This window comes from Neomonachus schauinslandi, chromosome 1, assembly GCF_002201575.2.
Source record: "Neomonachus schauinslandi chromosome 1, ASM220157v2, whole genome shotgun sequence".
NCBI classification, from domain to species: Eukaryota; Metazoa; Chordata; class Mammalia; order Carnivora; family Phocidae; genus Neomonachus; species Neomonachus schauinslandi.
The window spans coordinates 81,861,202-81,878,683 of record NC_058403.1 but is presented as its reverse complement, the minus strand read 5'-3'; the positions used below and the strand labels follow the sequence as shown (position 1 = coordinate 81,878,683).

General features: G+C 33.5%; 1 protein-coding gene across 1 annotated transcript in view; it reads left to right on the top strand.

Moving 5' to 3' along the window:
- The window catches only part of ATP11B (ATPase phospholipid transporting 11B (putative)), a 120,980-nt gene extending 104,310 nt beyond the window's left edge, over positions 1-16,670 (top strand). Inside the window, exons 29-30 of the mRNA XM_021692582.1 lie at positions 11,283-11,416; positions 15,633-16,670. Of these exons, the coding sequence (XP_021548257.1) occupies positions 11,283-11,416; positions 15,633-15,714 (216 nt within the window). The 3' untranslated portion in view covers positions 15,715-16,670. The remainder of the gene's footprint in view (positions 1-11,282; positions 11,417-15,632) is intronic.
- The last annotated feature ends 812 nt before the right edge of the window (positions 16,671-17,482 follow it).

Here is a 17,482-nt window from a genome sequence, read left to right as displayed (position 1 = left end):
ATTAAGAGTGAAGAATAAATTATTTTGATAGCAAAGCCAACAGCCCTACAAATGTCAGTCATGTATGTGTACCATGTATGATATTTCCTATTCTTGGAGGAACAGATGTCTTTACAAAGTTTGTCCTGTGTCTGTCTCTTAGGTGATGAATACAGCTCACTGACTTGTTGTATGTACCATCCCTTTTCTGTCCACTTATAGATGTACTCCAACACAGTTGCTTTAAGTGACGAGTTCATCGCACTGCAGCCATTGTCGAGGGCAAGGAATCAGCTGAGCAAACTTAGGTAGAGTAGGAGGAGTAGAACCTTGTTAACTCTTCTGCATGCTAAAGGTCAATGAAACAATATTCAAAAGATGGGCAGAGGCATGAATTAAGAGTGGGGCATTTTTGTCAGCACAGCTCTGTCTCTAATTTGACCTTTATTAATATGTATATTAAAACAAAAATATATATCCATTTCTTCTTTGAGATGAAAATTCAGCATAACAGGACAGAGATCTGTATCTTATTATGTATTTTACACCTTTACTACCTTTTATAGTACAATTCTAATGCTTCTGCTTGTCATATTATTTTCATAACTAAGGATGTTCCTGCATGTTGAGTAACTTAAGCTACAGAAATTCATCATAAAGTTTAAAGCTTTAAGTTTCAGTTACTTAGAAGTGAGAGTTGCCCATTTTTTATCTTGCCTTAATCTGTGCTGTAAATACATGTGTATATTTGTCTTTGTACACTGTAATGGCTACTGAAGCATTTCATATCCTTGCTACTGTTTAGTGCGTTTATAAATTGCACAATATATTTTGTACCTCTTAAATATATATCTTTATCTCCATAGACAGATCCATTCTGTCCGTTTCCACAAAAATAATAGTATAGAGATGTCTTTTGATGGAAGAGAATGAAAGCTTAAATCCTGAAACATTTGATATTAAGATACCAGAGCTATTTATTAACTTTAACTCCAGTCTTATTTGAAGAGGAAAAGTAATATAACTAAAAAAAATTTTTTAAACTTTTGACACTCTTCAGTTTTTCACCCTCTCAGTATCCTGTGTATTCTTAATTATATTTTTAAAATTTTTTTTTATTTTCCAAGTTTTGTGTTCATTTGATCAAGCAAATGGCCTTGACGAAACATTGCTTAAATAATGTCCTATGGAACTCTGTGAGTTCACAATTTTGAGCTGTTCTAAAGTTTTATCAAACCTTTCGATTTTATTCTTACTATCTTCCAGATTTTTGAAATAGTCTACTTTGAATTACAAAGGTATAATAATTGTACATGAATATAAAAATGGATGTTTAAGTGGTAGTCAACTAAATTTTGTTTAAAACAAGAACTAAAATGAAAACAAACTTGAGGATTTTCCTTCACCTTTGGTTGAGTCAAATATGTATAACACATTTTATCCATATGTGCCTTTGAACATCTAATTATTTAACTCTAAGACAGTAGGAGAGCTTGTTATTTAAAAGAACACCTGGCAAACTCTTTGGTCAAGTGAAGATAATTTTTGCATTGTGAATAGTCTTGCTGTTTTTATGAAATCATATTTTCACATATCATATTGGCTTTTTGGGGGGGGGGTTGAGCAATAATAGACTAAAAAAAATGAGGTATGGTTATCATAAATTAGAGAGATCCCAGTTTCTGTAACAATGTGATAAGGTAGTAAGCTTAACATTCATCTGTGAAAAAAACACAATGAGAACAGGATATACTGGTCAGGTGGCCTTTGCTGCAAGCCACTCTCCAATCAGGTAGTATAGCAAACGGAGAAGAGCCCTGTTGGGGAGACAGCAGGCCTGGGTGTTAGTGATACCCTTGGTACTACGGCTTGTGTGTTCTAACCAAATCAGTTCACCTCTCTGAGCCTCCAGGTTCTTCACCTGTCAGGTAATCATTTTACATACTGTGGTCTATTTACTTACTGTCAGCATCAGAGAACAAAAAGAAAAAATACTATGCTCAACCAAGGCCAGGCAGAAATACCAGTTGTTTAAATAAGCAGTGAGTGACCACTAGGTGGGCATTTGCTTTTAGCTGCATGAAGAACAAGTGCTCACATACATCTGTCTACTATGCATCCTGTGAATTTTGAATACATCTTTCTTTTTAATTCCATTAAACAGTATTCCTGGGTGTGATCCATGGCAGCTTAATTGTTTACTGTTGTGACAAAGAGGAAAATTATGCAGATATTAAATATCTTTAAGAGTTTTCAAATCTTTAATCAGGTTAGTACTTCTTAAGAACCATTAACACAAAAGTATAAACTTTTTTAATGAAAGAAAACTCATTTTGGGTATTTTCCCATCCCCTGTATTATAGGCAAAGCTATAATAATAATAATAATAATCTATCTTCACATAAGCTTATTGTACTCTTGAAACCAAGGACTTCTACTTTATTTTTTATACATGTAAGACATTCACCATAGCATTTTTTTTTTGATAGAAATAATTGTTGGTCAGTCCTAAGACTGAGAAAACACAAAATGAGGAAAAATGGGTTTTTTATTCATTGAGGACATTTCTTACAATTTAAAAAAGGTTCAAATTAACATGGCTATGGGAACATACTCCCTAGAAGAAAAGAAAAAGCAAAGAATAAAAATTTGTGTAAATTAGCACTCACTAAAAAGATACATTTCAAATTAAGGATTAAATTAATTTTGTTAAATAAGTCAAGCCCCCCCCCCCCCCTTACCCACATGTCTAGCATTTGAAAGGCCATGTGAGTGACCCTTCCACTCTGTTAAAGTTCACTTCGAGTAGAGAAGTCTTTTGAGAAGGGAGCATAAGAGTTGTGAAAAAGGGCATACATACCTTTGCAATAAGAACCCTAAATCTTGGTGGCAAGGAATATAATAGAAGAAATTGAATTTTTTTGAAGGAAATCTGGTTTTAATCTAACTTTGTGCACTGGAAAATCATGGCTTAATTTTGTGTGCTTTGTTGTATTCCCCTTAAGAAGCTGCTGCTAGCTCTCTTTTGTGACAGTAAATGAATGTGGTGTTGTATGAACATTCATTTTCCCTCGCAGATTGTGGACCCCCAACTTGCTGTTTTGATTCTAAACCTATTTTACAGTGAGAGTATTGTTCTGTAATGTGAGACTTACTGCTTTTCTGTCCTTCCAGATGGAAGAAGATAAGGGTTCAGTCAGCTCAGCATATGAATTTGCTGAAAGCAAGCACAGAGGGGAGGACAGTAGGCACCTGCTAGCTGAGGCTTGCAGCCAGCAGGACAGTTCTTGCGTGCACTAGGTAGTACTGCGCTGGACCTTCCTGGGGACATATCCGCTAAGTTCTCATGCTTGGGGCATGCTATGGGAGAACTGGCCTGACTTTCAGTTTTTACTTTCCTAATCCTTCACTGTTCCTCATATGTTTACTGTTTTTGTTTACTTGTCTTCCTTTTTTTGTGATCTTTACATTTTTTATATGTCCATCCCTGAATATTTTTTTAGTCTTCCTTTAGAGTTACAGTGTTAAATCATACTTCACCTCAAATTCTAACCTAGTAAGGTATTCTCACAACCTATTTTATATTCAAGAAATTATTCCTTTTCCCTTCTTTTGAAAATATGTTATGCTACTTCTGTTATTTCTGAAGTCAGTTTTCCCATTTGAAGAGGTAGTTGTGTATCATTTTATACATCTTAATGTAGTTAGACACCAAATTACTTATCTAAGTCTAGCTCTTGAGTTGAATGATCCAATGAATGAGTGCTTAGACGTGGTACTGAATAATTTTCTGTTGACTGATATTCATCAGACTCTCACTTCTTACTTTTCATAAACTTTCATAGTTATATCTTTGTAATAAAAAAAAAGTATGAATGGATGAGGACTTGATTCACTCACCTCTTGAGGAGTAAACCCTAACAACCACTTCTAGACCTTATTGGAATATGCAAAATATTTTGATTGGTAGTAATTATGGAGGATAAAAATTCTTACTACTAATAATTATATTTTTACTTGGATTATTTGCCATTTGTATATTATAATTACTGGTCAGTAAGGTGCTATTGACTCATTTGAGATAAAACATTGTAAATGGTGAAACTTTCAAACAAAACTACTTAAAAATTATAAATCTTAACTCTACCGTGGAATCAGACCATAGAACAGGTACAGTAATTTGAAAAATCTGAATTATTCTGGAAGACATATTTTTAAAATTAGATTCCTTTAGTGAACTGCTCTAAATGAAAAATGTTGAAGATTATGTTGAAAAATGTTGAAGATCAACTCTTAGTATTATTATTAATTGAAAAGAAATTCAAAAGAATTCAGAACTTTTGTTTTGGGATGCTCCGTATGATTATTTTTACTATATTTTGCTTTGATAAATATAGAAAAATTGTTAGTTTTTAAAAATATGCCCTGATTGAGCAGTGAAGAAAACTCAGCTGAAGAGCTCACTGGGTAAAGATGGGGAGCTGGCCTGGATTTATATTATGCCCTGGATAATCCACAAAGCAGATAATCAATCCACTTGGGACCTGACTAGACTAAAGCTATAAAACTATGTCCTCTGTGATAAAAGTTCCCCAAAGGTTCAAGTGGATATTTCATAAGACATGGAGCTGGTACTGCTTTGCTTTAATATGTCCATTAAAATGTATAATACAGTTGAGAGATGGCTTCTTAGAACGCTCCTAGTAACAGGGGCCTTGTTATGGTTACTTTTACAAAAGGGTGATGAGTGAAAATATCTCATCATCCTGCGATAGTTGGTCTTTCTTCCTATAAACAAGAAGCTAGAAGAACCCTGAAACCATGAATATGATTTTAGTAAAGTTGCTGGGGTTATTACCCTGACCTGCAGTTTTTTCTGCTGATTATCACTGAATTTTCATTGGTTGAGTGAAGTATACCTTGAATATTTTTCTTATATATTTCTGCCTTTGGCATATATTTTGAAATAAAAATCAGTTCAAAAAATAAGTGTTATATAATAGCCCTCTTCTATTTTGTCTGTCTTGACATGGCAGTTGTTTTTCTCTAATCGAAATGTGGTGAGCCTTGCCAAATCTGGCAGGGGATGATGCTGAGCCCTAAATGTTGTCGTGGGCTAGGGCCTTCTAGTCATCTCCCTCCACTGTGACCTGTCTCTTTGGCCTCCATTGTTTTGTCATTTCTCTGTCCCTAGATTCCTGGCCTCCTCTGGATGCTCTCTTTTCAGCTATACCTAGCAACTATAGGGGTATCAACAGGATGTTAGGGCTGTTGACCTTTCTCATGGTGGACCTGGATGCTAAGCCCCAGACCTGAAACTTGCCACCACCTACAACAAAAGAAAACATTTTGAATAGTTTCAACCACCTACAAGTCACCTTCCTCTTCTGTGACAAAGATACTTACATCTACTGTCTCATTTAACAAAGCGGTGAACTACAAAAGGAACAGAAAACTTTAATGGCCTGGATTCCTTTGTTTGCCAGTAAAAGCTATACTTTCCTGAGTAAAATTCTGTGAGCAAATAGAAGTGAACGTTTAAAAAAACTAATAAGGCTGCCGTGAGTAGCAAGACCTGCATGTATACCTGATAAATACAACACTACAAAACCAATGTTATTTTCAAATCTGTGCTGAGTTATTTGAGCAGCTTTTCCATCTGGAGGTCAAAATGAAGAAAAATATTAGTGTTGACATTATTTCTATGAAACAATTACCCTCTGACATTCTTTGAACGATTCATACTTAAAAAACTGAATTCTTTTTTTTTTTTAAGGAAAAATTCTTAACATCAGCTATACCATGGTTTAGTTCATTAATTAGTGCTATTCTGATTTACCCTCTCCGTTAAAATAGGTGATTTTATCATTTTTTACAGATACTTGATACTCTTCTTAACCTAAACTTCAGATTCCTGGTCAGATATTGTTATTTATGTAACTACATCATTAAAATAAAGGGGTCTCAGTTCTTAAACTAGAATAAACCAAATTATTAAAATAATCATACCTGATAAATGTAATTCTTATTGTATGCTTATTTTCATAGTTAAATTTAGGCAACATGTACAGAAATCTCCTCTCTGGAGATCCCTAAAATACAGTATGGAGGTATTTATATTTATAACTATCTTCCAAAGTTGTTTATTTTCCTTGAGGAAAAGGAAAGAGGGAAGAGAATGTAGAGGAGTGAATGTGAGCTTTTGAGGCATGTTTTGAAGAAATGGGCCTTGAGTAAGAGACAGCAGTCTTCTAAATGCCATTGCTAAAAAGCTACCTCTTGCAATTCTGAATAATGAATTGAAGCCATTACCTGTTTTAAGGGTTTTATTATTCTTAACCAAATTTGGAAATCAGTACTATTTGATGGCTTTTGATTTCACATTAAAAAGAAAAACATTTCCTTGAACACAGCGTTGTTTGTTGTTGTTGTTGTTTTTCATAATTACAGTTTCCAAATATCTCCTTTAAGGCTATACAAGATTCTCACTTTGATTATATATTTGTTATAAAACTGTTTTAAAGACTAAAGAACCAATATGGTTAATAGTTCAATAATTCTTATCTAAACTTAAAAAGACTTATTTGATTTGATAGGTAAGATGTCATAAGAAAGACTAAATAATTTAAAGATGTATGACAATGTTCTAACATCTAGAAGATTCAAGAAAAATAGAAGATAGAAGTAGAAGCACTAGGAGAAACTTTTAAATGTTTACCCTCATTGATATGAAAATAATAGAAACAAGAGCAGTGAGTCAGAATTTATTTCAGAAGGCAAGTTCTTTTATAAAGATGAAAATTTTTATTAGCCATACATAATTATGTTGAATCTCCGTAGTTGTTTTGCTTGGCAGCCCTTTCAGCTCTAAGGTATATGGTCATTCCTGGGAAGCAGATGTGGCAGAGGGTCTTACCAATGATTCAAAATTTCTGGTAAATTAAAGTACCACCAGGGAGGGTCTCACTCCCATTACTTTGCTTTTTTTTTTTCCTTGTCTAGTATTTATAAGCAGTTCAAAAAAAAAAAGAAACACACAAAAGGAATAATTCCCTCTCCTTACTTTGAATGAAATGAGATTTAAATGTTCTACCCTTTTCCTACTCCCACTTAATTGGCAGCTGTGGCTACATGTATCTGGCTGGTCTCCCAGTTCCTGAATATGAGATCAAAGATATGTATATGGGAAAGTGGTGGAGCTTGGACGTTTGCTGGAGAACAGTGTAGTTTTTTATATAAATAGCAGCTTTACAGAAGCACAGTTAACCAGCATTCAGCATTTTTAAAACAGCTGGGTTTTTTTTTTCTTTTTAGAGAAAAAAAGGAAATATATTTTTGCTAATTCAAAAGGTGATCTTAAGGAAGTCATTTCTTTATAATATTTTTGATATTTTGAGATGTTTACTCTCTTTGGGGTTATCTATGTAGTAATACCTGTCCTTAGATTTTAAAGTGAGAGGTAATAAGTGCAAAGCAACATAATTACCTAAAGTCAGATCCAGACCTAAGCGGTGTTGTGCTCATACGTGGTCACTCAAATGCTGCTGACCTTATGGACTTCATCTTCAGTGAATCCTTGAAAGTTGAGCACCAGCTATATAAGCAAAGCACAAGTTGTTAAATTAAGAAGTACCAGGCAAACTCCTTGCTCTCTATAGTTTCTGGTGTAGTTTAGTGTTCTCCAGCCACATGTGAAAGACCAGTTTGTTCTCTTGTTTTGTTTTGTTGTTTTTAATTTCCAGTCCATCATGGACCAATACTTTGGTAAAATACAATAAAAATGAGTTACAGTTACCCTTGAACAATGTGGGGGTTAGGGATGCTGACACTTCATGCAGTAAAAAAATCCAGGTATAACTTTTGACTCCCCAAAAACCTAACTAATTGCCTACTCTTGACCGGGACCCTTATCGATAACATAAAAGTGCCAATTAACACATATTTTGTATCTTACAGGTATTATATGCTCTGTTCTCACAATAAAGTAAGCTAGAGAAAAAATCAAAAGGAAGAGAGAATATATTTATAGTACTGTATGTGTATTTATTGAAAAAAATTTATAAGTGGACCTGTGCAGTCCAAACCCATCTTGTTTAAGGGTCAAAATGTGTACTAGGAAATGAAATTTAAAAGACATATAAAATAAGCTCTGATTTTTAAATTACTATTAGATTTAATAGTTATAAAAGTATTCTTTCAGGGCGCCTGAGTGGCTCAGTTGGTTAAGCGACTGCCTTCGGCTCAGGTCATGATCCTGGAGTTCCGGGATCAAGTCCCACATCGGGCTCTCTGCTCGGCAGGGAGTCTGCTTCTCCCTCTGACCCTCCCCCCTCTCATGCTATCTCTATGTCATTCTCTCTCTCAAATAAATAAATAAAATCTTTAAAAAAAAAAAAAAAGTATTCTTTCAAATTGCCATAAAATTTTCTAACCTCTTATTCGTACAGACCAGAAACAATCTCCTCATAGGCCAGTAACAAATGTTTTTGGACCAACACTGATGCATGGATCACACTTTAAGTCGCACTAGTCTTTTTGCAAGGGGGCAGGTGTAACAACTACTTTCTTATACGTAGGCTAAACATGTGCTGAATACACATCATACTTTTCTACCCACATATAATTACTCATTCTCTTTGCTTAGCCTAGAATGCTCTTTCTCTCCCATCTCCAACTACTGAAATCCCACCCAGTCTTTAAAATGTGTCTCAGATGCTATCTTTTTCATCAACTCTTTCATGCCCTCCCACCAATACCAACAACAACAGCTGGGTTTGAGCTTTCCCTCCTCTTTGTTAATATTTGTAGTCAGCCTCATTACCATAATTATAAGAAGGCAGTATAATGGCATGATAAAGAGGTTTGAGCTCTGGAATTAAAGAAACCAAGACTCAAGCCTCAGCAGGGTGATCTTGAACAAATTCTCAACTTCTCTCTTCCCTCATCTGTAAAATGTTTCTGAATATGGTACTTACCCCAAAAGTTTGTTTTAAGTTTTAAATGAGAATAATCCATGAGAAGCATCTTACATAGGAACTGGCACATACATAGTAAGCATTCCATTAATATAACTACCATTATTTGTTCCTGACTTATCTCCCATCCTTTCTTTACCCTTATTAACTTACTAGATTGCCTTCCCCTCTGGGAATCAGCACAGTGCCTTGCTCAATAAATACAAGTTGAATTTAAGTGCTCCTACCATTTAAGTTATGCAAACAAGCAGTACAATAGAATCCAGAGAGAGATTACTGGTAGTTGGAGAGGTGAGGAAGTTTCATGGAGATGATGGTATTTAAACTGAACTAGGTGTAGGGGTCAGCATTCTGACCGTAATTGGTGACAGGCCCAGACATCTGCCCGAAGGCAAGGAACACTGCACTGGTTGGCTGTGTGAAGACTGTACGGGAGCATTGGGAAGTTGAGCAAGAAAGGCAGCCTGAGGTCAGGTTATAAAGGGCCTTAAAGGCCTCCTTGCAGTATTGTACTTTCACCTTTGAGTATGTGGGAGCTTTCGAGTCCTGCTTCCTGTGGAGGGTGATTTTGAGATGGAGGAAATTGGAGCCTAAGGACCCAAGGAGGAAACTGGGAGATGATAAAATCCTTAAACCTGGTTTAATTCTTAAACCAGCGTTTTTTAAACTGTTCCTCTGGATATTAATGTTCTTCCTAGTGTTGATTGATTCCCAGGGGCAGTGGGGGTAGGATGGAAGATTTTACTGGGGAAAAAAAAAAAAAAAACAGTTTGAGAATTGCACTATGTCCAGCTCTCCCCCTGGAGACTGACCATGCATCCTGACTTATTGACAGTCCTTTACTCAAAAAGTCTGTTTAGACCATCATTGAATTAGTGTTTCCCAAACTTAATTAATTGGCCACAGAACATTTTTTCATGAGACATCTGTAAACATCTCTCAAAAAACAGTTTAAGAAACAGTATCATAAACAGTCCTAAACCAAGGGTATTGTAATGAAAGAACTAGTAAAATTTGGCTATTTCTCAGTTCTTAGCAGACCCTAGTTATAAATAACTAATTACCCAATTAGGTAATTGCCAGACAGGAACCATGTTGTCTTGCACTGCTTGGTATTTGGCAGGATTACTCTGAGCAGGGATTTTGCAGGACCTCATTCGTTCCTTATATTCCGAGCACCAGGTTATTTATGTTCCATCATATCCATCTTATGTCCGTTGTGTGTGTCTCCACAAATGTCCCCTGTTGCCATGCCTTTGTGACTCCCAACCTTTGTGAATTGCAACCCTCTAATGAATCTATTTTTGTTCTCCTTCCTCTATACTTTCCAAAGATTTGTTACACAGTATGTTATATATGTTGTAAAGGAAAGTGAACGAAAAACAATTTAAGAGAAATTAAGGAGTATACTTGATCATGTCAAAACCAGGGTTGGGATTCATTGGGCTATGTGATCATACCATTTCTTCCCCTCATTTTAACAGGATTAAAATTATTAGTAGTAATGGCTTTAAGTTATTTTGCTGGATTATTTATGCCTGAATCAGTACAAATCTTGCATACCTTCAGAAATTAATAAAAATAGTAGTAAGTCATTTGTTTAGTGGATTTTAATACAGTAGCTTAAATTAATCAGTAAATTTTTTAAAAGCAAGATAAGCTGATTATGGGCATAATTGGCACTTAATAGTTGCTTAGCAAATTTAAGGTAAATGATGCTTTTTTTCAAGGAGAATTATAAAATTATAATAAATTTTCAAGGATTGTTTCAGTGGATATATGTAGAGTGCTTAGAACCCAGCACATAGAAAACATTACATAAAGTATTTGCTACTGTTGTTGTTGTTGTTGAAGATTGGGGTTAGGTCCTGCCTGGTTATTATTTCCCAGTCTTCAGAATGGTTCACACTCTGTTTTTCTCAATTGCTAGACATTTTTCATTGAAATTGCAGGAGCATTTCACCTAAACAAAAACTCAAAGAAGAATTAGAATTCAATTTGAGTGGTTGCTGTAAATCATTTTGTCTGTAATAAATTGTTAAAGTAAGACATTAAAATCCGAAATCTTTGCAGATTTAAATAATAACCAGCTACTTATTTTTATATAATTATTTTATCCATTTTCTAATTTAGGACACAGTGCCTTTTAAATATTTTTGTATATTAGTCTTAAAGCCTTCCATACATTTTCATATTATAGAAAACATGTATATTTATATACATTACTTTTGATTTTAAAGTGCTTGTTGTAGTTTTTTTTTTTTTTTAATGCTTTTTGGAAATCCAGATCTATAAATAACTAATTTTTTTCTGCTTCAACTCCTCCAGCTTACTGAAGCAAATTCAGGTATCAAGTGCTTGGACTCCATGTGCTGTTTCCCAGAAGGAGAAACAGCATGCGCATCTGTTGGAAGAATGCTGGAACGAGTAGTAGGAAGATGTAGTCCAACCCATGTCAGCAGGTGTGAAATTTCTCTAAGTAGCCTTTGCTGCAGATGAGTGTCCTATAAACTGGAACAGGATGAACCTGCATCTCTAGATACCTAATAAATCAGCAGCTGGTTTTACCAACTGAAGTGGGAGGATGTGCTATTTATTAGCACTCTTTGATGGTAGATTTCATTTTGTGGCTTTGGGGTAGGGGGCTCTTTCACTAACAAAGGAAGAGAAAGCACCTTTGAAGAGACTTCATCTAATGAACAAAAAATTTTCTTTACAGTCTTTCTAAAATATGGTGAATAGGAGTGTGTATATGATACTTATTTGGTTTTTATAACTTTCTTTTTTTGATTATACCTTATATTACTGTTTTATTTCCTGTATTTGTTTTTTGTTTGCTTTTTGTATTTACAAAATAGTCTACACATAATAGTAAAATCAAAGGATTTTGCTTCTCTTACTCTTCATGTATATTTTCTGTTCAGTCATTTGAGACTTTGAGGTATTTATAAACACAAAAGGCTGTATTTCTGCTCTCCTACACCATTTTATCTCTGTAATGAGGTTTTTAAAATGAGTTGTGATTTTTTTTTACTTGGTATTCATGGTCTAATTAAAAGTTTTTAAGTTAGAATAGGCACATTAAATTATGGTTTAGAAGAATCTTAGCATTTCTGTCCCCTCCCAAATCTATTTCTTGAATTAGATATATCAGTGCTTGCTTTTGTGGATCATAACAAAAAATGCCATGTTTTGGTAAATGCCACTTAAATTTATTTAAAAGTGAAATGGATTCATTTCTTCATTATTTCCCCAAGGGACATATTATTCAGGGAACATTAGGAAGTAGAAATAACTTTTTTCATGCTTTGGTGTTTTTAAGGTGAATTATATCATATTCCTAAAATGAGAGCAGCAGTGCACTGGTGTGCAGGAAGAGTTATAGATGGGCAGGGATAGATAGATGGTGCTTTCCATTGCCCACTGTGTACCACATGAATAATCACTTTCTAAGTGTGCCATGGCCTGGAAAAGTTTGGAATATACCCCAGGGGCAGGGAATAGAGGGGGTGGAGGAGGCACTATTATCTGCTGATAAAATAATTTTTTAATATTTGTTTAGCTTTTTGTTTTAAAAATGATGAGTAATTATCATTCATATGTATCATAAAATTCAGGTAACATTTACTGGCGAACTTATTAGTTCCCACTTTGCCTTTAGTTATGGCCATGTCTTTGTGGTACAGTTGCATTTATAAATAGCATTCTTAAAACATCTGTGTTTTCAGTCTCCATTTATTGATTATAACATGTGATCAAAAATATTTCCATAATGCTGTGGTATCATTTTGTAGTAATTTTATTCTACATAAAAGAATTACTATGAACAGTTAAATTTATTGGGACTTATGTATTTTGACTTACACAAATGTATTATAAAATGCATTATTAGAAAGGAGCTCTGTCATGTACCCAGGCCACCAAGTTTTCCAAAAGAAGTTCCAGAAGGACCTACTTTATAGTATTATTTTACTTATTAAAACAGCTTTACTGTATAGAACTAAGGTGGGAGTTAGACTAAGAGACTACTATAGAACTTCCACAGAATTTTTTAAATTTCTGCTTCAACAGGGATTTTAATTTTAATTTAATTTTAATGACAGTATACATCTTCACTATTAAAAAAAGTGTAATTTTAAATAAGCCAAAAATATTTTTTGCTTTATGTATATATTCTCATTGTTTGATATCCATTACTCGGGTAATAGACCCCCATTTTTCTTTACGTAGCCATTTTTACACTGTATTATCCCTTTGAACCTGCCCCTGGAAATAGGGGATTTATTTCAGCACATTCTCCTGAAGGTGGCTCTTATCATCTGTACTTTTTTTCACTTAAAATTGTATCATAATATTTTCTTTTGTAAGATTTTTTTTATTTTCCTAATAAAATGTTTAACAGTAATATCTTGTTTGACAAGACTAAAATATCTTACCATTTTTGTCCAACATCTCAGGTTATGTTATTGGTTAGTACTGTCATTATCCTCCCTTTTTTTTTTCCAAATGAATAATCTAAAAAGTCCTTTAAGATCTATTCAGTTTTTTTCTAGTGGATAAAAATCATACAATATGAAAAACCACTTGGCGCTTTTCAAAGGGCTATATGGAAATTGCCATATATCCATTATCATATTTAAACTTTGAAAGTCATTCTGATATGTAGAGTTTTGTTTTTGTTTTTTTCCATATAATTGTATTAGAGAAAGACGTTTGGCATTTCTGTTTTGATATTGAAACAGCCTTTATTGCCGTGATCATATAGTGGTTAGTACTCTGCGTTGTGAAACAGCCTTTATTCTACATTTCCATTTCATGTCTAACTTAAAAGGTGAAACAAGACTACTACTTCTGTTACAAGATGTAGAAGCCCTTGGATATTTGTTCTATTAACCTATTAAGCATAAGAGGTAATGAGCATCACTTGACAAATACAACTCGTGCTTTCATATGCACATTCTACTGATTAAAGACTTTTACCATCCAGGCACAAAAATTCTTACATTTTATTAATTGATGTTTTCAAAGGAATATGCCATATTGCAGGCTCGGTTTCAAATGTAGCATCATGGTGCTATATGAAGAATATGCCATGTTGTACACTAAAGGCTGTACTTCAGCAATAAATGATTTTCTTTATGCATTTTACCAAGTTACTTTATCCTAATCAAACCTATTTTCTAAATAGAAAGGACTTAATAGTTAATTATGTAGTTCCAGTATTTAATGTTCTGTCAAATATGATATTTAACATATGAATGCACATGCGTGCTTTGGAAAGATCAAAAACAAAAGAAACCTTACCTAATAAAATTCTTCTATGTAAGCAATGGTTGGAAAAGAGGAAAAACTAATATAAAATATTGGCAACTTGGGAATCGAAACTGAGTGACTCCCGATAATTAGGGTGTTGGGAGCTATGTTTTGTCATATGTATCTAAGCATATTTCTTCTTGGATAAATACTTTTAAGAAATGTTCATAGACTCATTTCATTCATTTATTTATTTTACAAATACTGCCTGCTATGTATCAAGTGCAGTTCTACGTACTAGAGAGAGACAGTAGTGAACAGGCCCTTCCTTAAACTAAGGTGTTTAAAATTAGAGAATTTGTAAGCTACCAGTATGGTTGTAGCTTATTTGTGTTCCTCTTTGCCAACTTTGTAAAATTTCTAGGTTCCAAACTTCATTATCACTGTGCTTGCTTAATTGATTTAAACTTAAACTACGTACAGAATCTCAAGGAAACAGTGGATATTTGATGAGTGAATTTAAAAGCCATTTTAAATGCTAGTCTCTTCCTCCAACATCTTTGTTTAGAAAAGTAGGAACCCTGGAAAAAGTTACATAAAATGTATTTATTGTTTAGTGCTTTTAGTCTTCTCTAAGAAAAGCCACCTTTGACTTGGTAATCCTGATACTGTCCTTGAAATGGGTTAGGCTGTTTTAAGCATGGAAGGCTATTTCTGGTCTTGAGTTATTTTAGCTTAAATTAATAGAGCTACAAATAAAGCATTATGTAATTAATTGCTTATAGGCCTTATTATTCACACAGTAAATTTTCCAGACCATTAAAGGTTTATTTGTTCTCAGTTAAGTGAAAACCCTAAGGAGTCACAGCTGTCTTTGATACCTATTGAATAAACCATTTACTGCATTCAAGCTAATTGTGCTAAAATCTTTAGAATAGAATTTATAGCTGAAAAGAAATAGTATAATATAATATGAACATATTACTATTTCATTCCAAAGCTTTTGGTAAGTGGGATGTTTGTTTGCTTCTGTAATGTCAAAATATAGCCTAGTTGCTTTTCAGTAAAACTGATTGTGCATAACTCTTAGTAACATACTTATTTCTTATTGTATTGTTAAAATTTTAAGAGCATCTCATGCTTTACTACTTACAGAAATTGTTTTAATGCTAATGAATGTCTGAATTTTGGCTAATATTTTATATAATGACTAGAGCATTATTTTTTTCCAAGTTCTTGTATTATATAAATAGACTGGTCATTCAAGGCTAGTATGAAGAACTTCTCTTAGCATTTAAAAATGAATCAATAAGTGATTATTTTAATATTCAAATTTCATTTTGATCCTAAGTTTTAGAGTAAATTTTTGTCTCACTTAAAACATAGGTCCTGGTGAGCCAAACTTTTCTCTTATTGTTACTTTAGATCTTGGAGTGCATCGGATCCTTTCTATACCAACGACAGGAGCATCTTGACTCTCTCCACAATGGACTCATCTACTTGTTAAAGGGGCAGTAGTACTTTGTGGGAACCATTTCAACTCCTTTCCTAAAATTCAGTGTGATCATCCTGGTAATGGCCACACTAGTTCTGCAGAATTACTTTTTGAAATTTCTCGAGTATTTCATACCACTCAGTTATAATGGCAAACAAATAAAAAGCATTGACATAAACCCCTTTCAACCCCTTTAATTTAAATCTGAACATGTTAGAGTTTGTGAAAGAGACATTTTCCATCTCTCTGGGTTGTCCCTTGTGCTTATGGGACTCCAAATGGCATTTCATCCTCTTGCTAAGGCCACTATATTTTAATATCCAGGTAGAAAAGGGAAGTACTTCCTAATTAATTGTATTTTTTAGTATTAACTTGGTTATTGAGTCTTCTATTCAGATCTGCTTCTGTAAATTATGCTGAAAAGTTTGCCCTGAAAACTCTATTTTTTTATTAGAGTTATATTTGAAGATTTTCATGCGAAAAGTTAATGTGAATAGAAAGGAATTTTGGTCCCTCAGTGACCCATGTTGTTAATTCTTTAGTGCTTTCTAAGTTCACAGAGCAAATTAGGAGAATGCATTTCCCACCATTATTTACTGCACTGTGGATAGTAAATATATACCAATACCAAACTTCTCTAAATACTGTTAACACAACCAGTAAAGTTAAGCATATACATGCAAAGGGTATATTATATATATAAATCAGGAATCAAGTCCATTCACCAAATTTCAAGTTGATGTTTAATATTTTTGTGACAGAATACAAAGAACCTATAGTGGGTAAATTATATACCATTAGCATATTATTATTTAATGTGTTTATCATTGGATCTTTTGCATGCTTTAATCTGGTTAATATATTTAAATTTGCCTTTTTTTTCCCTCTATCTGAAGGCTCTGTTTATAGTATTTTATGACACTGTTGTAAAGTTCAACTATATCAATAAAAAACAAGTTTGGACAGTGTTTTTAATATTGCAAATATCTTTAATCATATAAATCAAAATATTAGGGTAATTCAAACAAGAAGATAAGAGCTCTTTCTGTGGCTAATTTAGAATTGCTCTTGCCTTTCAGTAAGCTAGAGTGCAGAATAAAGGATTTCACATAAGAATCCTATTATTTTTAGGTTAGTATATGTTATCTAAGTTCTAGTAGACTACCACAGTGAAGTGAAATCTGTTCAGTGTCCCATTACTAGGTATATTTTCAGTCATGGCTACAGGATGTAAGTGAAACAAAGTTTAAAATGCTAAATCTTAAGGGGTAATGGCAGCATAAATTAAAATGCTAAGAATGATTAATCAGGTACATATTGCTGTAATTGACTCACTGTACTTCAGTACTTAATTTCCATCCTGAGTTTATCATATGATCAGTGTTGTCATTTGTTTTGATAAAAAGTAACATCATTTTAAAACTTGGAAATGTTTATTGGTTAAAGAACTTACCGAGCTCTAAGTATGTGATTGTGTACATATACATTTAAAATTGTATGGAAATGGTTAAATAAGGTTTTCCAAAATTTTCTCTTGAGAATATAATAATTCCTTTCTGTAGATATATTCTTCAACCTTCCACCTCTTCCCATCTCATGAATATAAGACTTCTGGAATTGGGCTAGTAGGGAAAGAATGATAGAGTCAAGAATTAAGACTTTACCTTGTTTGCTGGTAAACTGTTTTTTTTAAGTTTTTATTTTCTTGCTAATATAACATTTGTCTGTTTCAGTAATGCAAGGATATTAGATTATGAATTTCAACTTAAATATTAATTTT